Source organism: Pipra filicauda, unplaced genomic scaffold (assembly GCF_003945595.2).
Source record: "Pipra filicauda isolate LSUMZ 115617 unplaced genomic scaffold, ASM394559v2 scaffold25_size4600443_pilon, whole genome shotgun sequence".
Classification (NCBI taxonomy): Eukaryota; Metazoa; Chordata; class Aves; order Passeriformes; family Pipridae; genus Pipra; species Pipra filicauda.
The window spans coordinates 140,699-168,041 of NW_024104376.1; the positions used below are offsets into that span (position 1 = coordinate 140,699).

General features: G+C 39.7%; 1 protein-coding gene across 1 annotated transcript in view; it reads right to left on the minus strand.

Moving 5' to 3' along the window:
- Window positions 1–392: 392 nt before the first annotated feature.
- The window catches only part of ENPP2 (ectonucleotide pyrophosphatase/phosphodiesterase 2), a 72,784-nt gene continuing 45,833 nt past the window's right edge, over window positions 393–27,343 (minus strand). Inside the window, 14 exon segments of the mRNA XM_039382175.1 lie at window positions 393–1,009; window positions 5,635–5,791; window positions 6,373–6,505; window positions 9,082–9,159; window positions 9,918–10,053; window positions 10,528–10,664; window positions 13,129–13,177; window positions 13,464–13,636; window positions 14,533–14,620; window positions 14,752–14,839; window positions 16,897–17,024; window positions 17,819–17,850; window positions 21,350–21,475; window positions 22,819–22,930. Of these exon segments, the coding sequence (XP_039238109.1) occupies window positions 839–1,009; window positions 5,635–5,791; window positions 6,373–6,505; window positions 9,082–9,159; window positions 9,918–10,053; window positions 10,528–10,664; window positions 13,129–13,177; window positions 13,464–13,636; window positions 14,533–14,620; window positions 14,752–14,839; window positions 16,897–17,024; window positions 17,819–17,850; window positions 21,350–21,475; window positions 22,819–22,930 (1,608 nt within the window). The 3' untranslated portion in view covers window positions 393–838.

Consider the following 27,343-nt stretch of genomic DNA (forward strand, 5'->3'; position numbering starts at 1 on the left):
GTATTTCTAGGAATCAGCCCAGAGCGGCTGTGGTAGAGAAGGGATGTGACACAGTCGCATCAGTGACAGCAGATGTTATCATGAATCCTCTCCACAGCTCCAGAGCAGGACCAAGTGGCCCCAAGCATGGGGTACCCCTTGTAACTTGTGAAAACAAGCATCCTCCTCTCCCAGCTCTGCCACTGTAGCAAAGCCTTACCAGTAATGACTATTGAGGGTGTCTATTTTATGGTCTCACTATTGAGTACCAGGGCGGGGCACCTGGGCTCCTGACAGTCTTCTTACCAGCAAACCTAAGCTCTTGAGAAGGGCTCTGCCCAGTAAGAAATCTGTCAGTACTCATCTGCCCACAAGCACCTCTGAACATCCCTGTGAAAGGAAGTCAAAACACATTAAAAAAACTGAATGTGTGGTTTATTATATTTAAGATGCTATTTGTCTATAGTGTTTAAATATGTCTGTCACACAGTTAACAGTAAATGAGTGTAATCTTACATGTTCAGTATTTTGATATACAGTACAGGACTACAAGTGTTGTAAAGGAGCATGGAAAATTAATATTTCCTTGATGCACGCATCAAACCTTGCAGCACCACTTAAAAGCTCAGAGTAAGGACTCAAACTGCAGTATTACAAGCACTACTAAATCAACCAAGAGACATATCTATATTAAACATTAGAGAAACAAAACAAATGACACAAAGGTTTAATATTTAAGATTTGATACAGGATTAAAATACTAATATTTTTAATGTCCTGGTTTCAAATTAATAAATATAAAAACAATATAAAAATATACACCAGTTGATAAAAGGATGCACTGAGTAAGGTTAGAAAGCTAAATTTCACTTTCAAACGTATGCAGGTATGTCTTTAGGGAGAGGATTTCTGTGTAGCTGCGACTGGTCTTTCGGAAGAAGTCCAAGCTAGTGAGCTGTTCGATGTCACGCACACGTGCAGTGTGCATCTTAAGAAGATCTTCAACCCACTTAGATTCATCCTCCAAGCTCTGGAAAAAAACCCAACAAAACAAACCCAGGTTTATAACATGCTTTGTCAAAAATCAGCTCCAAAAGCAAATGCAACTTTCCTAAACATTTGTTACATTTGAAAAATCTCTGCCTTATTCAAGAATGACTAAGGTAAATGAGCTGCAAGAAAACAGACTTGAAACTTAACAGGCAAGATGAATCCTACGATTTTATATCAGTACTCATTTTACAGTTCAGTTGAGACAATGGAAAAGCTGGCCCCAAGTTGAAAGGTGTTTCAGAAGAACAACCGTATGCTTTTAGAAGATCCACTGATCACTACACGTTTTTTTATCTCACATAAACTTCTCACATATTCATCACTTTTGTATTACCAAAGCCCAAGCTCCAGGCTGTTTAGCTTTGAACCCTACCCCTACACATTATTCTCAATTGACCATCACATCATCTAACACAGCATATTTTAATCTTTCCACTTTACTTTTAGGAGACCATTGCAATTCATTACATGTTTGGGACAATGGCTTATGTTGGTACCTAAAAACCTCTGTTACTGGAACATATATACTATTCACTGACAGAAAAAAGACTTTCACCAAGAACTTGCCATTTAAAAAAAAAAAATCAGGAAGATGTTGATGCCAGCATGATCGGGGTTAGGTTGTGTGGGTGTAATTTCTCTTAGGGGACAGCTCCTGCTGCCTGCCTTGTGCCAGCACCAGCACATGTTGGAGTGATCCACAAACAAAGGTAACTCACAAGCATATCAGAAGATCAGGTCTGCAAAACACTGCAGTGACTGGCTGTTTGAGCATGTTAACCAGTTCAAAACATGTCCCACAAGCATTGCAGCCAGGCCTAGGGACTGCACAGCAAGGAGTAGACGTGGGAAAAGGACAAAGCAAACAGGACTTTTCCCCTTTTGGCCTCTCTGGCTGGTATGTCTACCCTGCTGCTGGGGAAGCAAGTTAGGAATGGAGGGTTGTGTCTCTGGGCTTTTGGACTCGATGTGTGTGTCTATTTCTGGGCTTACTCCTGGTAATGAACTCTCTTCTAATTGTCTCAGCAAGCTCCTCCTGCAAAGTGATCCTCTCATGGATCAAGACTAAGCTTCAGCAATGCCAGAGCCTATCCAACACAGTAAATATGCCACAGCCCAATAAGTGGGTCACCCAACAAAAGCCAGGAGGGTGAGCTTGACTGTTTGCACAGAGAGGACACAAAGTACCAGGCAGATCACAGGTGGCTTCTCTTAAGCAAACATCTATGATCCAGTCAGCACTTGTCAGGTTTGAAGCTTCTCAGCTCCAAACCATCTTTCCTCTCCATGTCACTAGCAACCTGAGGCCCAAAACCAGGTCTGGAACAAGAAAAGAAAGATGCAAATTAAGAGGGGAGGGAAGGGAGCGCACCCTACTCATTCTGCTTTGCCTGCAGTGCCACGCTCCAGGAAAGCCCCCTGCTCAGCCTTGGGCCTGACAGTCAGGTCTGCATACTGGCCTCAACAGGGTTGTTATTGCAAACAGTTACTCTGACATTTTTATTTGCTCCAAGCTTTCCTTGTGAGCAGAAAATCTGCATTTTGCAGAGCTCAGAGAGAAGTTCAAAGTGAGCTACAAAGCTCACTTTTTTGAATACAGTCAGTTTGCAAAAGATCTGCAACATGAATAAATCACAGGACTGTGAGGTTGGTTTAAACCAAGTCCAAATAGACTTGGTTTTGCATGACTCCAGAAAATCAGTCAACTGATCTAGGTTTTAGTTTTCCATTCCACAACTGGTCCAGGAAGGCTCAGGTCAAGTGGCAAGGATTTTAAACACAGTGATCAGCTACCAGAGTATTACATTATTACATTACTAGATAACAATGAATGAAGTGTATACATTTTAAATTATAGTTTTTCCCACCTGTGTTGGTTAGTCAATAGTACAGTGAGTCTTAGAAGGAAAAAGTAACAATTGAAAATATGAGGGTAAATTGAAATAGGCAATCAATTAGGAGGATAACCTAAAATCCAGTGGAAAATGTACCACATATTCTGGACAAGAATCTCTTTGAATATCAAATTATTAGCTGGAAAGCTGAACATGATGCATGTAGACAAGTGGGTGAGGAACTTGCTTATCAAAAAAAAATTTAAAGGTTTTGCTGAAAGGGAAAATAGTGGCCTGGAGGAAGTTTCTAGCAGGGTTCCTTCAGCTTTGGTCTTAGGATTTTGTGTAATATTTTCACACATGCTTCTTGAGCCAAGGTCATTAGTGTACTAGTAAAAAATCACAAAAATTGGGAACACCTGTCAGTGCAGAGGAATAACGGCATAGCATAGTGGAGGATGCAGATGCAGGAATCCCTGGTATAATATGAAGTTAGGTTGTCTGACATACAGAAGAGAAAGACCTGGATGTACTGGTTGTGCATGAATGTGAGCCACCATTATAAAACAGCTATGGAAAAAGCAAATTCTAGGTAGTATCAGAGAAAAAAAAAGTATTTTCACTTTGAGATCTGAGCTACAGTATTTTATCTCATTCATGATCCAGGAAAAAAAAAAAAGAAAAACTAAAAAAAGATCAGACTGGAAGAGATGCATAGGAAGACTACTACCATACCCATCCTTTCTTACAAGAGCAAAAAAGATCCTGGGTCTTCCACGAATAGAGAGAAGTATATGCCGTGAGATTCACCATAAATCATCACTAGGGTAAATCCCAAAGAAGCCCAGCGAAGAACTATTTAAGACATAGAAAAATGTTGACACAAGAATAAATGGGTATAACCTCACCATGAATAAACACAGTTTAGAAATGGAATAAATTCAAATGAGAAGTGTAGTGGTGTTCTCCAATGGCTCTGTGAAGAAAGTGTGTGCAGCTAGAGCAGAGTAGGAGGGAAAGCTAATATTTCTCCAAATCTTACAAGAAAACCATGGAGAGGTTAAGGTAAAATTGTTATATTATTCCATGCATTTCATCCATGAAATATGGTGAGGTTTTACACAATCACTTCTTTGAACAAATAAGATGGAACACCATGTGCAAAAGTGAGACTGATGCTGTATTTCAATGGCACAAATTTGCCTAACTGTACTTTCATTCAAGAGCAACATTTAAATATTTTTGGAGTGGTGCTTTGCTATATAGAATTCATAGACCAATATCTGCTAATGACCTCATAGTAGCACTGAAGTTCCTCTCAGAACTGTAAATACATGCACCATAAGTAGTGTGACCTATAGAGAAAAGAAGCCTGTTTTGAGATGTAAGAAATCAAAGACTAAAAGAGGCCATTATTGTAAAGAGCTCATAAAAAAGATTTCAACAGTTTAAGAGAAATATGTCTTGCAACAGAGGGAGGAAAAAATAAATTACTTTGTCATAAAATGACATATGGGTAGAGTTATAAGGGCAGAGGAACTAATAACTGCCAGACTAGTAACCTTCAGATCACCAACTGGATCTTGTCACAGAGGAAAGCAGTCCAGAGAAAAACCACAATGAAGTATATGTAGGACTTTATGAGACTTCTGGTGGAAGACTTCTCTGCCCAGAGCAGTTGAGAGTCTAAACAGGGGAAAGCCAGACCTGCTCAAGAGAGAGGGATACTTCTCCAAAAACATGGTTTTAAAAAGAGGGACCTGAAAGCAGGCGATGTTTGATGAATGAGAAAGAAACAGTGTTCCAGGTGAATTGTGTACAGAACTGGAATGACTATTTCTGCCTGTAGCTGGAACAGGAGTCTTAACTTTCTTGCCAATACAAAATTCATAACATTAATGCGTTCATTCAGGAAACGGTCTCCTGGCAGCCTATAGTGAAGTGTCTGTGTGCAGGAATTCACACAGCTGTGTAATGGGAGAACAAGTTCGGCGGAAGGACAAGTCTAAATACAGCTGCCTGGGGGGACTGCTGTCTTCTCACAGTGCTGGAGCCCATGGGGACTCAACCACACTCCTGCCACACCATCAGCTGCCAAGTGTGTGTGCTACTTTCTGCAGTGCTGACCAGACCAAAGCCTTCATCAGCATTCTGACAGTGTAAGACCTTGCATCCTAAAGGAAGATAGGAAAGAAACCAGGAGGGTGTCTGGCTGTCTCTGTAATAGGAACCCAAACTTCTCCCTTGAATCAAGGGATTCTGGAAACAGTACGAGCTGGCACTCTACCCTTGGCAGGTTTTAGCCTATATGTTTAATACTGTGTGGGCTGGATGTAATCGTGCTGTCTGATGCACCCAGACTGCCACAGCAGACAGACTGTATTGTACCTGCATATGGAAACTGACCTCAATAAAAACAACAGGCTGGCTGCCAGGACAGTATGTCTACACATACAACCTCCCCCCAGTCTGCTCTCAAGTTACACTGACAGTGCCTGTCAAAATGTAGAATCCTACAGATTGTTTACTGCCAACCTACTGTATGTCAGTTCTTCCAGACAATTTTAGGTGCAGTAATAGTTCCATATTTCCCCTGATATCACAGAGGAGTGCTTTTGTCTAATGAGCTAAACATGACACTCAGCAGAGTCACTACTTTGTGCTGCCATTCAACACATCATTGAGCATTAGCTTCTAATAATAAAGGGTTTTCACGTGTCCCAGGAATATGTTTACCACAGGGCTAGAGTAGTGCAGCAGGACTTACATTGCAGCTCTCATCATTGTCAGGCCGGTGGGGAAGGATGTATGAGAGAACAGAGAGTGGTCCATCACACTTGTCGGCTGGCTGAGTGAAATCTAAGCAGCTGGTTATGATGGCATAGTAATGAGTTGGAACAGGGATTGTGCTGCCTTCCACAAACCTACGGGAATAAAGCAAACATCTGTCCATAAAGGATGAACTTGTCTGGAGGGAGGTTACACAAAGAACATTGTCTTTCCTCTCCTACATGTGAGGACACACATATATTGTTGAGATATGCTTGATTCCTGAACACTATCTGAAAATGAGCATCCAATTAGCTCATACTGTGCTATAGAAAAAAACAGTGCAGCACTGAAAGGCTTCTTCAGTTCAGGGACATGGAGACAAAGCACTACCGAATTAACAAAAGACCTGAGTATGTAATTCAATAGTGTTGCTCTTAAGTTCTGGAGAATTTTAGAGAAAACAAACAATTTGGAACATAATTCAGCTTCCTCTCAAGGATGAACACTTAATTTCAAAGTGAAGGTGAAGAGTTAACTGTTGAATTGCCATTTCCTTATTTTTACCACTGTCCTACCTACTTGAGCATTTAGTTTTAATGAGCAATAATTTTAGAAAGAGCTAGAAAATCAAATTTCCTCCCAAAAATCAAATTATGTGCAGGTAATGAATTGTTTAAGATAAAGTCACCATTAAGAGAAGCAACAGCAAATCAATTTAAAGACAAACTCTTACTGTTTTATTTTGTCAGGTGTGTCATGTAAACCATCATAGTCATAGTCAAAGATTGGTCCACTTATAACATTGACTCCATTTCGTTCAGTGGCATATCTCTTCACCAAAACCCTTTGGAAATAGTTCCATACCTCTGTGGGTAAAAAACCCAAACAAAATCAATCAAACAAACAAGTAAAAAGAACCCTCAACACACTCAAATTTGGATAAGTCAAAACATCTCAAGATTACAAACAGTTTTTCTTTCCTGAAGATAAAAATCCAGCGGACATCATTCACACAACTGTGGGGGAAATCAAAGACCAAACATTACAGAGTTACTGCAACTTCATTCTGTTTTGTCAATAAAGCCTATTCAGACTTTTGTTCTCTGCTGATTTTTTTTCCGCTCAACCAGTGATAAACGAAAGGCACGGTACCACTTCCAGGCTGGCATTGCCACAGGCCTTGCAATAGAGATTCTGCTGTTCCTTCACCAAGCTGTAGAAACAGTTATTCACACGCTTTTGATGTCCCTGAACATTGCCTTTGTCTTTCTTATCTAATTCTGGGGAACAGTGCTGTGGTGCTTTTTTGTTTTGGTTTGGTTTTTTTTAATTTTAAAAATAATACAGCACCGTGATTAAATGCAAACCCCAAACATTTTATAAAAAGGGAAGCACAAAGGTCATAGTCATCCAGTTAAATTCTCATTGAATGCAAAATGTCTAAGTTTTAAATTAGGTGCCATCAAGAATGCAAAAAGCATAGCATCTCCTTATAGCAACCTTTGGGAAGAGCATGAAACACTTTCTCCCACCATGCCTTCCTCAACCTTGACAAGTTAGGATGGGAAACACACTGGAATCTCCAGTTACATCATTCTTTTTGTTCTTTTTTTCCCTTTTTATTTTAACTAACAGAAGTGTGTGTAAACAAAACTTCCTCAGACTTGCAAAAGTTTAACTCTTGTCTTGCCAGCACAGACGGTCAAGTCCATGGTTCCCTGGTGCTGATGGCAATGCCAGCCTCAGAAAGCTCACCAGTACACCTTGGCCTAAGCATGCTCAGTGCCACATGCAATCCCTGCTGAGGCTGATGCACAGGGCCACCCCCAGCAATGGTCTAATAAGAACCTCAGCTGCAGTAACCACTTGGCTGTACCACTCCTCCAGCTGCTCATTCCTCCAATGCATATGCCTTAACAGTGAAAACAGTTCAAAAAGGAAAGACTCTCCCTCCCTCCCACTGCCTCAAATTTTGTAGCTAAATCAGTTCCCTGCTCCAGTTCCCAGTGCAACCACACAGAGAGCAACGCCAGGGCAATGGGGGGCAGCCCAGGGGCATCATTCTTGTAGCTCCAGCAAAGCAGGAGCTGCTCAAGCCAGTCTTACTATGGAAAAGATAGACACAGAATTATTGCTCATGGGGGTGGGACGGGACAGTGAATTAAAAAAAAAACAAAGAAGAGGAGGGGGCCTCTGCAGCCAGCACTGCCACCAAAGCCAGCACAGCATAAAACTGCCACCTCGTATTTTCCCTGCTGTGGAAAAAGGTCCGTATAATGAGCTTATACTTGGCTCTCAGCATTGCAACCTGCACACATGTAGTGGTTTTTAATTCCTCAGGAATCACATTAATGCCAGCATATTTTCTCAAGGAATCCTTCACCCATTTGTGATGAAGAGGAAGGCTAGAGCTGCTAGAGGTGGGTTGTTCTCCTGTGATTAGAATTTCAGCTGAATTTCTTAGATTAACATTAGCATAAAGAACATTTTTATGAAGTGATTTAAGTGTGGGAAATCCCCAATAATTTTGCACTCTCTAATCAGTTAAGTGCCTTTGCTCAAACTTCCAGAAAACATCACCACTTGTTCCTACTCAGAGGTTTTTCTGTTAAAAACACTCTTTCCTGGCTAAAAAGAAGAAGACTCCCATAGGCTTTGATGTTTATCCAAACCTCTCTGGCCTAAAATCTGAATTGGAAATCTCACAAGAACAGGCTCTTGAGATTCTTCCAAGGCTTCTCAATCCCTGCCAAGCCAAAAATGCCACCAGAATAGCCTGATGGCTTTCCTACCTCTTGGCAAAACTAGAGAGAAAACGGATGTGCAGACAAAAGAAATGTTAATACTATATCCCTGAAGCACTGAAAGTTTCAGCCAGGTTTAAATCATTCCTCATTTTCCATAAATTTGTTTTCTTTTCTTTTTTTCTTTATAGGTAATCAATATGTTCTGTCTCCCTTTAAGGGCATGGAGAGAAAAATGAAATGTAATCACTTGTTCCTGACCTACAACAACATGTTAAGGGCTCCCAGGCTTGTGCACGCTCTCAGGCTCCAGTTGAGAAGTAAAACCGTTGCCTAAGTATGTTCTCCACTAGCTTGGGCTGCAGACAAGAGAATCTCAACGGTCTTACAGAAAGTGAATTACTGTGTCATAAAGCAAAGTTGCTGACCTGTCTATGCTCTTACCTTAGCCCAGTACCAAGGAAAATAAATCTTTCTTAACACTTCAGCCTTTCTTGCAGTATTTTGCCTGCCCATACCTAAAACTATACAGGTGCCCACATATATTATCTGCTGGCTACAGTTAACTGAACTTCATGTTCTAAACTTCTCCCGTAATCCAACACACAGTAAAAAAACCACATTCGTTCCGTAATCCAACAAACAGTAAAAAAATGCTTGTTGGGAAAGAGAAGTATAGTCATGGAAAGGGCACTTACTTTTGAAGGCAGGATACATTGGAATGATATTTGTTATTAGAAAAGCATCATATTTTGCTTCTGCAGAGGAACTTAGTTCTGAAAACAGTGAAACAGCAAAATATTAATAAGATGAAATATAAGAATTTCAAAGAATATAAAAATGTTTTGAAAATGGCTTCAGAGATTAACTACCAGGAATACTGTAATCTAAACAGCAAATCTGAGTGCTATATTCAGAAGCGCACACTAAATACACAAAATTTGTCTTCAATGTGGCAGCTGAACATGGAAAGGAACGATTCTATCTTTGCTTCAACTCTCAACCAGTTCACAATATTTTTATATAGCTTTATATTGCTGTCTCAAAAGTCAGAGATCTGCTTTGAAAGCTTTTAAAAAGAGGCCAACAATTTCAGGGCAAGTGAGGAGTGTGAGATTATCTTCTAGTTCTGAGCAAGTCTCTCACCAGTAATTCAGTTTCAGAAATCCACTACGAAATACTTCAGCCACTGAGTGAGAAACGCAGAGCAATGAAGTTCACAGCTGTGAGATAGTTGTGTCCCTTGAATATTTACTAGTCCCAGAAGATCCCTGATCCAAGACAACTGCTCCAGGAGAATCCAGGACACTCATTTACACAGGGTCTCTACTAGCACTATTTCTAGAGGATGGCAGAAATTTTTAGAGTATGCAGCAGTCTAATTTGGATTTATAAATTAAAAACATGTTTACTGCTGTTTGAATTCAAAATTAGTCTGTTTATATCTGGGGGGTGTGCCTGGAATATGTTCACATTCCCTAACAAAAAAGGAAAATTACAAAATCTTTAGGTATTAAAAGCTATCAAAACTTACGAGGAGGGAAAAGGAAGCCATAGGAGAGCTGTTTGTCGCCCCTGTAGGCTGCACAGCTCTGGCTGTTTCCTGGAGAAATGCGCAGGTCAGGCCTCACACAGCTGGACAGGTGCTCTGGGACACCTGATACCTCTGCCTGCATTGAGGAACACAGACAGAAACAACAAAAAGAGTAATTTCAGCTTTCATAGATAAAAGAAAACTATTTCATACATTCGACAGCCTATATGGAAGGCCTTGTGTGCAGTAAAATAAACCACCTAACTGTACAACCAAATCATGCTCCTGCATTTGCTGCAGAGCCCCTTCTTCAGGTAGCAGAAGTCACCATGGGAAATAATTCAAATGAAGTCACTCATAATAAAACAACCCCCATCGAAAAAAACTTTAAAATTAAAATAGGAACAGAAATATACAACCCTTCTACCTTAAAATTCCTCCCTCAAGAAGGAAAAAAGAATTTGGGCATTGTTTGCAATGGTACTTGACATAATTTCTGGCGGGAAAATCTTCCTGGGGAAAAGGAATTTTATGACTTCCAGAACACAGGTACCAAAGAAATTTCCCCAGCATTTTTAAGCACTTTTTCAAGAGGAATGAGAGCACTAACCTGTTTGGAAATAGTGTAGGATGTCCAGAGAGGCATCAGGAATGTTTCACTGTAGCCACTTTCAAAGTCGTGGTGATGCAAGATATTGTATTTTGTGCGGTACAGTACTGCAGGGCGCCCATATAAAAGATGCTTATCTGCAGATCAGAAGAAATTACATTTACATTTATTCCTGAAAAACTTAAAGATGAAAAAAAAAGGGGGGGGGTCAGCTTTGTATCACATGCTGATTTTTCAGTCATCGTTAATGGGATATACTGATCCTGAATAACTGCTAAGAAAATCTTGCAACAGACAGAGCAGCAGCTCTTCATCAGTTCTAGTTGGGATCCTCATTCCAGGCTCACAACCCCCTTTGGGATTAAAATTCCATTCTAACCTTGAAAGTTTGATGGGGTCATAGCATGGAGAGAGGCATCCAAACACAGGAGACTCCTCAAGGATCCCTGTGTCCATATCTCAGTCACACATGAGGTGATAAGCACTTTTTTTTTAGCTTTACATCAGTCCCTATTCTAGCAGTCCTGCCATTCCTCTCTGGACTTTCTCTCTTTCCTATGTTTTTTGTAAAGTCCCTCTCAAAAGGGAGGCAGAAGTCATCACTCACTAAAAGAATAGGTTTTTTCCCCTTGGCTGATACAGATTTTGTTCTGAAGACTGCTGTGCTACTTTTTGTTAGTAATATCAAAAAAAACAAAGAAAGAAAAAAAGCCTTTTTCCTAACTTTGGCTACAAAGACGTCTCCAGCTCTGTAAAACTTGCTTTTCTCCTGTCTCGGTGATAAGTTACAGTTAAATGTCCTTAGATAACTCTGACAAGCTTGCTTATAAACAGATAAAAACACTGAATGAGATAGAAGAAAAATAAATTTCCTGGCTAATCTTGCACTGCCCTGTACAGTTCATTGATTTTGATAACCTTTTGGCAAAAACACTTGGCTTTCTTTTAGAAATTAAAACCTAGAAACAAGGAAAGCAGCCTAACACAGTTTACAGAAAGGCATTTAACCTGAAAGAAAAGGGCATGTTTTATTAGTGTTTAAGTCCAAACAGAGGATGTTTTCACAGGGCACAAGAAAAAAAGTAGGAAAGCCTAGTCTAAGGACAGAGATGATAAACTTGCTTTATTCAAAAGAAGCTGAAGTCATCTTTTTCTTCTGCATGTGAATAACAACACAGTGCACTGTGTGGGAGACGGGAATTAACAAATAAATGCAGGAAGGTCTGTGAACAGGTGCTACAGCCTTTAATGAAGTAAAACAAAATAACTTATACCTAGCACAATTCCTTGTTGTTTAAATAAGGGGCTCATCATTCCACACTTAGCAGCAAACTGACAAACCAACAAGTGTAATTGGTTTAAATGCTTACATCTTAAAATACACTAAAAATACTATTTTTATATTACTACAGTGAGGAAGCATCGAAACCATAATCCAAAACAGAGATGTTGAGATACCCCAGACTACAATGACAAGAGTGTTTTTTCCTGATGCCAGAAATTGCCACGGCAAGGAGGAGCCCTTCATTAATTGGAAAAATCAGTTTAACAAGATGAAAGCTGCAGAAAGGCAATTTAACTCACATAAGATGAATAACTTCACCTTTAGAAACTAAAGGATAGGCCGCATTGACTGTTCACAACAGAAAAACTGAGAAAATACCTTCATAAGGGAATCAAAGCAAATCTCCTTAATCATCTGAGCAATGCAATTTGAGGTACCTCAAAAATTCACGTCTAAACTCAAAGCTTCAGAGTTTGCTAATTTGGACAATTGTTATGGTAAGGGAAATGCTGTGAATTGTTATGCTGAACTGGATCACAGCTGTGAGAAGCTCTGCCTTGATTTGCCTTTCTGTCAGCAGTTCTCATCCCCTTCTCTCTGCTCTGGTTGCTGCCCTTTAATCTGGACCACAGTCCTCGTGCATCTGCGGGTGCAGCCACATGGAAATCAGTGCTGGACTACAGCAGGGAGGGTGCAGGAATGAGGAGCAGGGAGAGCAGGGGATGCTTTCTCCTGGGAGTAACATTGACTTGAACATTGAAGAGGGGAGGAATTGAGCCGAGTATCTCTAAACACTTGTTTCACAGGGTAAACTGCACCCTAAGAAACAAGCACTAGAGACTTAGCCAGATATTGTCAAAGCAGCTGTAGCATCCTTTCTAGGTGAAACCTAAGCCTGAATAACACTGATAAAACAGCATGCAGATGTGGTCTATGGTTTTTTCCCCATTTATAGCTTGTGGTTGAATGGAGTACTGCCTCATGCACCCTCTCCTTTCCTCATGTCTCTGCTTCCACATCTGAGCTTAAAACTTCTAAAAGTAGTGGAATGGAAGAACTAAAATTTTTATCACTGTGAATGATACTTTAGTCCTGGTAACAACAAAAGATAGTGTGAACTTCCTCATGTGAGCAGCACTTCATCTTGCCCACGTATCTCATGAATGTCTGTGTGCTATTTTGACAGTTACTTGAAAAGACAGTTTACTACACATTAACTAAACCAAACCAGGAGTTGCTCTGTTATTAATGACACAAAGTGATTTGCAAAAAAACCCCGGAAGTAGATTTTATTGACTGAGGCACCAGGCTCTTACCTTCTGTTCCCTTGACGTGAAAGCGCTTGTTGAGTTCATCCAATTTGTTCTTCTCAAGAACAGAAAAAAAGAACAAGATTAGGATCACTGGAGCATTCTGACATCTTGTTTTACTAGGCATCTAGCAAAACAAAGCTAGTGCTGTAAGACACTGATGATTTTCTTGTCTCCTCTTTTACAAAAAGCCATAATTGTTCCAAAAGGGCAGAAACACTTCACAGGAAGGATATGGGGAATTCTTATAGATCAAACCCTCTCAAAACAAATAAAATGGCTACAAATTTATTAGAAATTAATGCTAATAGTGGAAGCTTCCACAGATCCTAAACACTTACCTTGTCATCACAAGTACATCCTATATCAAAATCTGATGCAGAAGGTAGGGCTACAGGATACAGTGGTTTAGCAACTTCATCTGGCACAGTTGGTTTATAAACATTGGCTCTCAGAAGGTGATTTAAACTTCCATGAGTGCCATTATTGGGAGCAGGCTTTAATCCAAGTAGATCTATGAAATCACCAAAGAAATATGAATGATGGTTAGATTTCAAATATGTATTCGCAACAACTCTACCAAGTCGAGACATTTATTAGTAATACTGTTTACACCCACAGCACGTTAATGAAAACTTTTACTGTAATAAAAATACTGATATTTGTCCAAATCATAAAATTTCAGATGCCACATGAATAGTATTGTTGCCTTTATGACAAGGTTAATTTGCATCAAGACACTGGAAAACAGCTTTATTGTAACTACTCCTTCAGCTTACAGTGCAAACCCTACAGTCAATGTGCTGACCTTACACCAAACATCTGCAACACAGCGATTTATAATTAAGGGATAACTACCTCTTAGGTAGTTTGGGGGAAAAAAATTACACCTTCGAAACACCTTGAAAGTTTTATTGTGAATTACACTTTGAAAGTTTAATTGTGCTGAAAAATCAGTATTAAAGATCCTAATGAATATCTGCATACATCACCAGATTCTTCTTCATGGCTTCAGTACAAATTCAGGAAACAGAATCGTACAGAAGATGCCATAGAAAACTAAGTGATGAACCTGAGCTACTGCATGACACATGCAGGTGCAGAAGCAGTCTCTGAACAGAAACCTCCTTCCTAGACTGCTGAGGTGTGGACACCACACATTTTAGTGGTGTCCATTTGATCTCTGTCAAGTTGCACACATCAAAATCCTCTTTATTGGCCAGCTGCTAAAGTAGAGCAAACTGAGGCCCCTGAGAAGTGCCTTCAGCCCACCTGGTGAGTACTTGGGAAAGGGGAACTAGGAAAAGAACACTGGGAAGGACTCAGGGCATGAGCTCACAGGTGCCTAAATGAAGCCCTGCTGGCCAAAACAGCTTGCTGCTTTTGCAGGTTCTCAGGCAGGCAGCTTACCACACATGACGTTGTAAAGTTCAATGTTTTCAAAAGGAGGTACTTTGGTCTTGTACTTGAAGGTGGGGCCATAACCTATAAAGACAGTCTTAAAAAAAAAAAAGAAGAGAGAAGAGCATTAAAATGTAGGGGTTTTTCACTGAGTATTTTCATTGCAGAGAACTTCAATTTCTTCTGCCTTCAAAGACCCTCCCACAAAGGTTACTGTGTTGCTCATACCTGCATGCTGTTTATCTTGTTGTCATAGCCATGGTCTCCATGGAAGAAACATTTTCCTGTTGGTTTCTTGTAAACGTCCACAGCTTTCCTAAATTGAAAAAGCATTAGAAAATTTCCTCAAAAGGTGGCTGACCTGACGATATACTTTGGAGGCAGGAAGCATAATGCTACAGGGCAGTGCATTGTTTAGTTTTCTTGAATAGCAGTAGTGGGGACTGCAGGCTTATCCAGCATGTCCAGGGTTTCTCCCTCTGCTCCCACTCTAAGAGGGTGCAAAACTAAGAGACAGCTCTTATCATTGATAAAAACCTTAGTGTCTATTATTTTCTCTGACTTTCTCATGTCACAAAACCTCCTGCAGACTGGAGGTGTCGGACCATACTATTCCAATCCTCAAAAGACCAACAGAGGCTTCTCTAAAGCACATTTGTGATGTTACAATGCTGCAAATGTCATATAATGCTATAAAATGCTTTCTCCTATTTGCCTTCAATAAACAAAAATGGGGAGCAGAAACAAAGCCGGAAGGACAAGAGAAATATTTTGATGAAGACAAATAGCTGAGATAATAAGTGCTGTACTATAGGAATGCTAATTATCAGCTTGTTACTAAGGTAGGTTTTTTTAAAAAATAAGTGGAAAAATAAGTATTGTGTCATAGGAATTATACTTACCAGCTTGTTTCAGAGTACTTTTTTATAGTTTTATAGGGACATATACAGGCAATATATGCAGTGGACCAGCTAATCCTACAAATTAATTTCTTTATCTGCAATAAAATAATGCTCAACCAAAGTTTGATTTTGGCCTTGCAAATTACTAGAGTTACAGCAATCAGATCTGTGACTACCATTTTCCTGGCTGTGAACATATAATGAATTACAGTTACATTAACAAATGAATTATTGGTGGATGAGATTTCTGAAAAGTAATAAATAAACCAAAGAAGGTCTAATGCAATTAATAGGAAACTGCTGAATGTAAATGACTCTGGCCAATCCCATCAGTTCCAGCAAAATTCTTAAACCTGAAACTTTTATAGGCCTAAAATTCAGAGTGTGATTCCTTGAAATGTACATGAACCCCTGCCACAGCAACTGCACAGGGCAGCCAGCCAGCCTGTGGAGCTACACTAGAAAGTAACTGGGGTTTCTCATTCACTATTTCAGCAGAGTGATCCTTGCATAATTTGTGGAAAGATAAGCACAGATGTCAAAAGGCACTTACAACACACTACATGTTTGCCTGGCACCTATATGGACAAAAAACCCTACCATAATTTAAAGCTCGTAACAGACTAGCATGAGCCAAAAGCTGTGTCATCCTCCACGAACCACTGAGTCAGCTTCATGCATAAAGACTCAACCATTTTCATACTGTAATACACAACATGTGTCAAAAGAATATTAAAACAGAAAGTTGTGCACAGTTCACAGGCAAAGGCTACTCCTCTCCTCTTCACTCTAGATATGCGCCAACTTGGTTTTCCTCACTCATTTTTAGCTTAAAAATTATAAAATATTACAATATTAAAAATTAAATGAATATTTAATATTTAAAATTCATGTTAAAAGTGTTAAGAATTACCCATATTTTATAAGTGAAAATTCATACGGGGAAGAGCAACCCAAATCAGGGTTTTCTCTGAGCTAAAGCATCCTGACTTTCGTGGATTTGAAACATAATACATTGCCAGCACAGCACTTTGATGGCCACCCTGTCATAGCCTTCCACATGTTCTCAGGCATTCATCTATTCTGTCAATATCTCCATTTTCTTTCCATTCACCTATTGCATCCACTCAGACTCTTGTTCCTTAACATCCCCTCACCACATAAGCCTGCCTCTTCCTCCCACATTCCCCGCTCCCCAGTTGAACTCTTCAGTCAAAAAACCACAAAGTTGCTAAAGGAAATCATATGGGTTTTTACCCTCTATCCACTGACTGATTTTCTGAAACTTTAAATTATTTTGTGTTCTGAACCACATCTTCTCGCCTCAAATTTATTGAACCTCACCAGGAGTTAGAAACTCCTCTTCTGCACAGGGCACAGGTACAGGAGCAGGATGCCAAGAGACAGGGCAATCCCTTTTCCTCAGAGAAAAAGACTGAAAATCAGGAAGGAAGCAAAAGCAAGGGTTTACCTTGCCACATGCCATTTGCGATCCACCAGTAAATGAACATCCTCAATTCTTCGGTTGTAAGCGTAGTGCAAGCGTTTGGGCAAGTGCTGTTTCAAGTAAGGCTTGAAGTGCTGGTCTGGCTTTCTGCACTGAAATATAAATGGTTACAAATGACACACCGTCAGTAGCTTAAGGCATACATAAAACCTTCAACTACAGAAATCAAGTTGTTAAGGTCATCACTGGTGGTGTCTTGAAAACAAAGTGTACATCTAAAGTGTGTAGGCCAGTCATTTCTGTGCAGTATTTACTTACATCCAAGGACTTGGGAGTCATTCAAAGATATATTCGAAAATCTTCATTCCTGTGACACTCTTATTGGAAGCATCATTCAAAACATTACAAATAAAGCTCACAGATGAAGAATTTTATTCTAACTGGATCAAAGCTTAAGTTTCAGAGGAAACCTGAATGCTCAAAAATATACCTTATCTGCATGAGATATATTTAAAGCCATCTGGTTACAAAATTTGGGGTTTTTTTTATTTTTATTTTAAACACTTTAATTAAAAGCTAGTGAAGTTGAAGACTATCAAATGCACTTTTTCAGCATCTTCAAAGTGCTATTAAAATATTTACTCTAAAAGGTTACTTTCCATTTCTGAAGCAATAAATAAACAGACCCAGTTCAGGGAGTAAAGATGCTCCAGGATATTCTGTGTCTGTGCTGCCCAAAAAGGTTAAAGAAGCTATTATAGCAGCAAACAGTGGAATGTATGACAAACATTAATGTGTACTCATGAAGGGAACCATTTAACATTCTTATTCATGATAATCATTTGTTTTCCTGCCTAAAGAATGAACAGAGAAAGCTGAATAATACCACAAATCAAGATGTGAACAGGGCAATACAGACAGATACCTCCCAGTCCTAAGTACTTACTGTAAGGTTGGCAACAATCACTTTAGGGTCATCTGTTAAGCAAAGGAAAAAAAAATATAAAAGATTAAAAACTCATAGAAGAAAACACAAGGTTTACATAAGCATACTTCCTAATAGTTCACTGATCTTTACTAAAACTATTCCGTATACATCATTGAATTGTTTAGGTTGGAAAAGACCTTTAAGATCAAGTCCAACCATTAACTCTGCACTGCCAAGTCCACCACTAACCTGTGTTCTTAAGTGCAACATCTACATATCTTTTAAATACCTCCAGGGATGGTGACTCCACCACATCCCCGGGCAGCCAGTTCCAATGCTTGGCAACCCTTTCTGTAAAGAAAGTTTTCCTAATATACAATCTAAAACTTCCCTGGTGCAACTTGAGGCTATTTCCTCTTGTCCTGTCACTTGTTACCTGGGAGAAGAGACCGATCTCCACCTGGCTACAACCTCCTTTCAGATAGTTGTAGAGAGCGATATGATTTCTCCTGAATCTCCTCTTGTCCAGGCTGAACACCCCCAGCTCCCTCAGCTACTCTTCTTAAGGTTTTTGCTCCAGACCCTTCACGAGCTTCGTTGCCCTTCTCTGGACGTGCTCCAACCCCTCAATGTCTTTCTTGTAGTGAGGAGTCCAAACCTGAACACAGGATTTGAGGTGCAGCCTCACCGGTGCCGAGTACAGGGGCACAATCACTGCTCAGGTCCTGCTGGTCACACTGTTTCTGATACAGGCCAGAATGCCATTGGACTGCTTGGCCACCTGGGCACCTGGTTCATGTTCAGCTGCTGTTGACCAACGCCCACAGGTCCTTTCCCGCTGGACCACTTTCCAGTTACTGTTCCCCAAGCCTACAGCACTGCCTCAGGTTGTTGTGACCAGACTGCAGGACCTGGCACTTGTCCTTGTTGAACCTCACACCGTTGGCCTCAGCCCATTGATCCAGCCTGTCCCAATCTCTCTGTAGGGCCCTCCTATCCTCTGGCAGATCAACACTCCCACCCAGACTGATGTTGTCTGCAAACTGATTGAAGGTTCCCTTGATCCCCCTCATCCAGATCATCAATAAAGGTATTAAACAGAACTGGCCCAAATACTGAGTCCTGGGGAACACTCTGGGCCCAGCCATCTAGCCAGTTTCTAACCCACTGAAGGTGCATCTGTCCAAGCCATGGGCTTCCAGTTTCTCAAGAGAATGATGTGAGAGGCAGTATCAAAGGTTTACTAAAGTCCAGTTAGAAAACATCCACAGCCTTTCCCTCATCCACTAAGCAGGTCACCTTGTAGGAGATCTGGTTGGTCAAGCAGGACCTGCCTTTCCTAAACACATGCTGGGTGGGCCTGATCCCTGGCTGCCCTGCACATGACATGTGATGGCTCAGTGATATGTAGTTGCTTAGTAGTGTTCTCACTGCTTTAAGACTGGACCTTAGCTTAATACTTATTCTATTTTCTGAAAACACATACTTCCAAGACTTCTGTTATTCTTTAAAATAAAAAATTATCCTCAAACACAACTACTCTCCTTGAAAAATTTTCAAAGCACATTTGAATGCAACAATGCACTCTGTTAGAAGCAGTAAGATAAATATGTTGCTTTTTTTGGTCACTTTTAACATTTGACCAATTTCATAGGCTACTGCTAAGTAAGTGAAAAGTCAAAGTAAAATATTCTGGATAAGTCTTTGGACTAATTAAAGGGACATGAAAGACACAGAAAGCCCAAAACTGGCAACAGTACATACTGTTTTCTTCTGGGGAGTGGGAGAAAGTATTTTTCGGTCCTTAGAGAAAAAAAAAAAAAGACTAAAAGAAAATCTTAGGAAGTGCAAAACTCTTGTTTAACCACTAATGTTGTGATTGCTTAAGGCATGATCTTGCCGAGCTTGGAATGGGCTCTACTGAACCTCAAAACACAAGCTACAGGTTTTTTCTTTGCAAAGGTGTGTTTGCAGTACTGAGACAGTATTATGGATCAGGAAAATGTAGGAGGAATAAAAAAGTTGGCAGTTTGCCATTTAAGGGGATAAACCCCAGTTCTAAAACTAAGAAACATGCTTCTTTGTTCTATGTTCAAACAGCTGATTTATAAGCAATTGCGAATATTCAAACTAGGAAGCTGTGGACAGAGGCCAAAAGAGGAAAATGCTATTGCGGGAAAACCAGTGGTGTGACTCAGAGGTCAGTGAGACAAGCTGATCTTTCTGAAAGATATTGCCATTCATCCTCCAAGGAAAACTTATTTTTCTCAGCAGTTTAGGAATTCAAGATTGAAAGATCTTTATAAGACTTATCAGAACTGTAATTTGTTTTCAGTAGACTGTGAAGTGTAGGAATTCAGTCTTTATGGTAAGTTTGAACAACATGTGCACTATTTTCAACAGGTCTTTCCACATTCATCATATATTCCTCGAGCATAAATACTCAGGTAAATAAGTTTACAGTAAAATAAATGCATACATAAATCACTATCTAAGAAAGTTTTACCACATTCTTATGATTTCTGCTACTATTCTAAAGGTATTTAATCTTCAAAGATCAACTTTTCTGTGAAATTTGTCCTCAACCAAAGCATATCTGAAGTGTTTTGAAGGGACAGGTGGCTGTCCCAACTATCTGATCTTCCCCTCTATCAAAAGTTGTCACCCTTGTAGCTATGCTGCAAAAGACAGGTACTTATGGTTAGTTTATGAGTTTGCACGGTAGCTTAAACTGCTGGCAAAGCCAGTTTTGCCCTGGTACATTGAGTAACAGCAGCCATGGTGCTGGCACAAGCCCTGTCCTAGTACTGTTGCCCTGGAGGTGGTATTCCTCAGGAGCAGCAGAGGGCAGCTGGGTCTGTAATGCTTGAAATCACAGAGTTAGCTTAACCAGAGGATTCCTGCCTGAGCCTTGAGTGAACTAATCAAAGATCAATTAATCTCAAAGACTAAGTCAGGGTGAATTTCTAAAAGCATGTTTCTAGAAAACAAGTTTTACTGTCAACATTGGCCCTGAATGCATACTCTAAATCTTCCTTATATCCCTCAACATCTCCAGTCTGTTGCTGTTCAGCAACCCACACTGCTTCTCATCTATGCCAAAAGTTTGATAAAACTACTGAATTCAAAATTAACAATTCATTTTTTTTTCTATTAGCTCAAAATGTATGAGATGCTTTTTTTTATATCCAATCTGTGCAGTGCTCAGATCTTCTAAGTCCATTTTCTGTTGACAGAGGGGAAAAGTGCATGAATAAACTCACAAGGACACATAAGCTGGCACGTGAAGCTGGCTTGGAGTTCTCACTCCTCCTTGATATAAAAGAGTGGGGTTTAACCAAAACATTTCAGCCATCCACTTGGTAGCTGTACCACTTTGGTGTCTGTGAACTACAGACTGGGAAGGGAGGAAGCAGCTGATGAGCAGTGGGATTCCCTCTAAAATTCCTGCCAACATACTGCAAATGTACACCCTTTGGATAACATCAGTCCAAGGAAGGAATGAAGTCTAGTTTTCAGGATATAAGAGAAATTATTAAATTAACTTACACTTTAGGTTATTGCTAGGCCTAGGTCGAATTCGCCCTAAAGATCCAGGCAACAAAATGATGTCATCCACATTAGTCAGATAGTTGCTTAAAAATTCAGTTCTTTCACACGTAGTGTCTTCCATTCCTGCAGAAGGAAAATGCAAAATTTATCCAGCCTGAAAAAACCCACATTTTCCAGAACAGCAAAAAAAAAAAAAGACCCCAAACACCCTATATATTATTTTGGATGACTAATTTTGTTCTTTACAGCCATCTAATTCCAACATAATACACTGGTAGGAGTCAAACTGGGAGTGATCTTAGCACTTGCTTAAACAAGAGAAACACCAGTCTCAGAGTCGTAGAAACAGTCACCACATATACCATGTGTGCACTAACACAACTCCAAATTAAGCTCATGGAAAAATCAAAGTCTGTTTCTAGTTTAATGTACTAGTTTGGGGATTATTTCTTTTTAAACAAACGATTTTAAGAGAAATACACAAAAGGTATTGTCTGTTGGTGGTCTGTTCTAAGGCAGCTGCAGATAAACAATTTTCTCTTGCCACCATTTGTGGTGGGGAGGAATGTATTGCCAGACACAGAAGGTTCTCAGCACAAAACTGCCACCTCTGGAAATCCTTCCCACCCCTTACCCTTCTCTCCCCACAGCCAGAAAGGAGGCATATGCCATTTTATTGCTGATATTAGCAGTTCTTGTGAGATTTTCACAAACAGAGATCTAAACAGAACAGGACCTTTGGTGGCATCGCTAAAAAAGTTATATAAAATCAGGTTTCTCTCAAATATGGTTGCGTTTTTCTATAATAAAATTCTTTTTCTTTTTGCCTTTGCTTATATTTACTACTTATATTGTAAAGTTTCTTCTGATGTCTGAAAGAATGAGACCTACCAAATAATATCTCCTCTTTTAGGTGGCTCTCCATCTGACCATGAAATATCTTTTTACTTCCTTTCTCCATTATTTTGATAACTTTTCCATCCAAGCTGAACACGGTCTCCTAAAGATATTCCAGTCTTTCTCCTGGTTGGATAATTTGACCCCCTAATTGCCATGGAAATTCCTTAATCTAAAGTCCTACTTCTCTCCTCATGTACAGGAGAACAGGGCTTTTAAATATTTTCCTTCCATAAAAACTGACAGAAAGATTACTCTAGGCACATTATAGCCTTCCAAAACATGCAAGAAGAGCTGCGCTTGGATGTGATATCAGAAATGCCAAGATTTAAAAAGCTTTAAGTGAAGATGTAAATACCCAGATCACTGTTATAAAAGTCCTCCAATGACAATTAACAGGTGAGCTGAGTGGCCAGTCCACACCAACTGCCTCATTTGGGCGTGTTAAACTACCAGAAAAAAACCCAGCACAAAAATATTTTAAACAGAACTTTCATTTCACTTATTATATCTACAGCTACGTTGCTTAAGCATTTATTAACTGATAAATATTATAGTTTAAAACTTACCATGATCTCCAACAAATATGACATTGACACATCGATGTAGTTTCAGCTGTTTCAGACCATCCATTAGTTGTCCTACTGTCTTGTCAATCTCTCTCAGAGGATTCACCATCATCTGTATAAATATGCAGAAAGAAAAAAAGAGTTAATTCTGTCGTTGTGGTGTTCCTACTACTACAATGGTGGTCCTTTGGCAAAACTCTGGTAGGAGTAACCATCCAGGTCAAGAGGGAAAGCCTTGGCTGAGCTGTTACACCCACAACTATCATACCATTTCCTTTTGTATATCTGCAGCACGATTTCATCATGAGAAAGCCCTGCTGAGATGATGACACAAGACAGCAAAAGATCTGTATGGCTGATCCTGGGCATCCGGTGAACATGTGTACAGTTGGTAAAACCATGTAGGAAAGCACACATGACTTTGGGGTTCAGTTCGCTTCTTATAAATAAAGAACAGTATTTTTAAAAGGCTATTTTATGTGAATGGTTTAGTCAAAGCACAAACATGAAATGAAACTTTGGACTTGGGATTCACATGCCAAGTCACTTAATGAAATTCACTTCAAAGGACATCTGATACTTAGACGACAACATGCACGTCACTTGAGTAGCACATGGGGCTCAGAGGGAACGTTCTTCAGCTTCAAAGCCAAGAGTTTCCAACAGCTCAAATGACAGTTCTGGCCAAATTGTCAGCAGGCCCCAGAGGACACAGATACAATACCATGATTTCTTCATTTAAGTTTCTTTTTCATTAAGAAAAAACCCAGAAAACAGCAGGATACGGGACTGTGTTTTCAGCTTTAAGAAAATCAAATATTTTTTACCAGATGGCACAGAGGAGGGAAAAGTCAGATTTTTAGGCAGAAGACTCAGATTTTGTTTTGATTTTGAGAAGAAAACATTTGTTGTCACAATATGGCAACTTCTTCCTCATTTGTCTGTTTGATTTGGCTGATCCAAGTATCCACAATAAAAAGTCCTCCCAGTGACAAAAAGAATTATAACAAATTGTGGATGAGAAAAAACGTAGATTTTGGCAGAATTTTCCAAAATAAACACCATGTTAGTGTGACCCAGAAAGATATGGTTCAGAAATTCTCCCTCTGCCTGAGTCATTAAGAGACACATTTTAAATGAGTCTGATAGGTTATAAGATGAGATAGGAAATATCAACTCCCATGTGGCACTATAAATACACAGAGAAGTGACTTATGAGAGAAGGAATCACGGTGGGGAACAGAAGGAACAGTTTCTGCAACATATGGAAGCAGTTCAGTCAAAGGGTGAAATTTTGAAATATTTTAATTGAGGAAGGCCTAAGTAGTCACTTTAGTAAAAACTTTGGAACATTCAAGTTCAGAAAAAAAGAAAATTGTCTATTTCAGCATTCTTCCACTCTCAAATAAAAAAATTTCTTCAACAAATGGGAATTCCATTTTTATGAAACTATTTATACAATGTCAATCATGTAAGAAAATAAAACATTTACTCAGAATTCAAAGCTTATTCAAGAAAGCTGGAAATCCATAGAATCATCAAATATTCTGAGCTGGAAGGCACCTATCAGGATCACTGAGTCCACCTCCTGGCCCTGCACAGGACACCCCAAGAATCCCACTACGTGCCCAAAAGCATTGTCCAAATGCTCCCTGAACTCTGTCAGGCTTGGTGCAGTGACCACTTCCCTGGGGAGTCTCTTCCTGTGCTCAACCACTCTCTGGGTGAAGATCCTTTCCCTAACATCCAACCTAAACCTCCCCTGACTCAGCCCCATGCCATTTCCTCGAGTCCTCTCATTGGTCACAAGAGTGAAGAGATCGGTACCAGATGGATTTTCCATTAATGTTTACTTTTGTCAGCAGGCTTGAGGCTTCTTTTAGAAATAATAATGATAAAAAAACAGAGCAACAATAATTACAGAGATTTCAAGTGAAGGTAATTTTGTTTAGCTACTCTCTTCAGCAACTTGATCTCCTCTTACAGCTCACATTCTTTTGCAGATGTAGCTTTCAAAAAGTTACTGGCAAACAAATAGAACTCTTGGATCCTTCTTCAGCTGATATGTTAATATCAAGGCTTTGGAAGACTGTACAGAAATATTTTAGCTTTCAAAATGTATGGATCTCTAAGATGATGCTACAATAAAGAGTTGGTAGCATTGTGAAAACATCGCCACAAAAAAAAAATACTGAGAAGAACGCTTAAAGTTTCTTGTAGTATACTGTGGAGTGTCAAGGCTTTTGTTTCAAGCTTAAAGGAGAAATATGTAGGTTGTTTAAGAGTTTTTTAATTATTTAGTTAAATTTCTGAAATTAAAATAATACTGAAGCAGTCTATAACCCCTCCTAGTGTGTTAGTGCCAGGTGGAGAAAGATCATACACTAAGGAATACCCTTTTCATCCACTTGCATTTCTCAATAAAGCAATTTCTATTTGATGTTTTCCTTGTGAAAACAGAGTAGTGTACCATCTCTATTGCAAATACAGCATTCAGAAATCATGTAATCAAGAATCCCTTACCCTCCAAAGTCACAAAATGTCTTTAAAATGTACATTTTTAAAACAAATGTTCTTTTCCTTTTAGATTTTATGAGTCACATTTTCCACAACCATCATGATTAGACATAAAATCTTGAATAATCACTATGCTCCTATGAGGTGGGAGTTAAGGAGTCTAGAGCCTATGGCAGAACTTGTAATAGTTCAGAAGGGTTAGCAACAGTGGAATTGTCTTCCTGGGGATTTATCTGACATTGCCTCCAGCTGATGGCTGGATTTAAAAATATTAAGGGATTATAAAGACAACTCTCCCTAATGCAAACAGTCTGAAATAAGAAAAACATAGCTCCCAGAAGGCTTGGTCTGGTTTGGCTGCTTTCCTTTGGGTCCTTCAGTACATTTAGAAAAGTTTTGGCTGCAAAATCCCAACCTGAAGCATGGAATGAACTCCCATGTTGAAAAAAATAAAGACAATGCAGTGCCTAAAAAGTGGCACTTCCATCATAAATTTTTGGAACTTACTTTCTTCCGACGAGTTTCCGTAGAATATTGATCCACTCTATGTACTTTTCTTCTTTTCTTTGGAGCTGCAACTGGTCTTTCCTGTCTCCTCTTAGGAGGAAGCTTTCTCTTAGGTCTCTTAGGCGGAGTAAGAGGGGAGCCATAACTACTCTCCTGTACTGGCAGGGAGAGATGTCTGGACTCAGAAAAAAAGCCTGTCTCAGCTCACATCAGATAGTAAAGCTATGTGTGCCAGATAATTCTGAAGCATAAATGCTCTAGCCTTTTCAAAAATTTAGGCTTGTGGACAATTTAGGATCTGTCCCTCTTAAGGAGGAATCCACCAAATTGTACTGAAAGCAGAGCAGTTACAAGAGCAGACAGCATAAAAGCAAATTAAATTGGTGTTTCAGAAGATATGTGGGGCTTCTGGCTTTGAAAATATATAGTTATATGGGGGGTGTTAGTTATAAGATATTAATCCATTAATATTATAAAAAATTAAGTAAACAATTTCAATTAAAGCAAAATTCATTGCACACCATTTAATAAGTGTCTGGGGATAGAGTGCTGGTGGAAATGCAACATTTCATTTGAATGATGGCTTAGGTATGAGTATTAGAGCCTGTTCAGTCTAAATGACTTCTGCAAGGTTTCCCACACCCACTTTTTGGCTGAATCAGTGACACCAACTACCTTCATCCGTGGCATTAGCAGGTGCCACTATCGTGTGCCAGACCTTGTAACCCACCGAAATCACCAGAACCTACTCTTTGGGTTCTGCAGATCAGAGCTAGAAAGGTGAGAGAGTTAGAATGGAGCTTGTATCCTTCAAATCAGCTAGGCAGGGCACATTAGTGGCAGCACATGAGAAGTCTGCCCTGCTACCTGCCTCATTACCAGCTCCATGGCAATTTCGAGAATTTAACTTCCTAGCACTTTCAGTGTGGCATCTCATTGGGTATTGTTATTGTTCATAACGCACAACTACCTGGGACAGACTTATGGAAGGAAAAAAAATTATAAAAGTTAAAAAAAAGGAGATATAGCTAGAATAAACTATTATCCCATTAATCAACTTGCTTGTAATTTTAAACTCTCCTGCTCTGACTTTAACACAAGTCACAGGCTCCTGGCACTGCTCAGATGGTGTGTGAAGTACTGACAGGTGATGCCTACCAGGAGATAAACTACAATATGCTGTGTGTGACAGAGCATGCTGAATGGGCTTGAGAGGAGTTGGAGATTTACGATGTTATTGAACTTCTATGTACTTAGGCAGCTTCTCACAGTTGTTCAGTTACAGAGCTACATAAACAGGGAAGGGGAGGAAGGGGATGTTACCATCTGCCATGCTGTTTCATTGCTTCCAACGCAAGCAGCTGGAAAGGAGATTCTAGTCCACTCTCATTCGTCTTTCTCCAGAAAGGCATTTTAATAAAGCAGCACCAGAGTTTTCTGTTTTTAAAATGCTTCAAGCTTTGTGCAGTCCTGATGAGAGGAGCGGCAGGGAAAGGAAGGA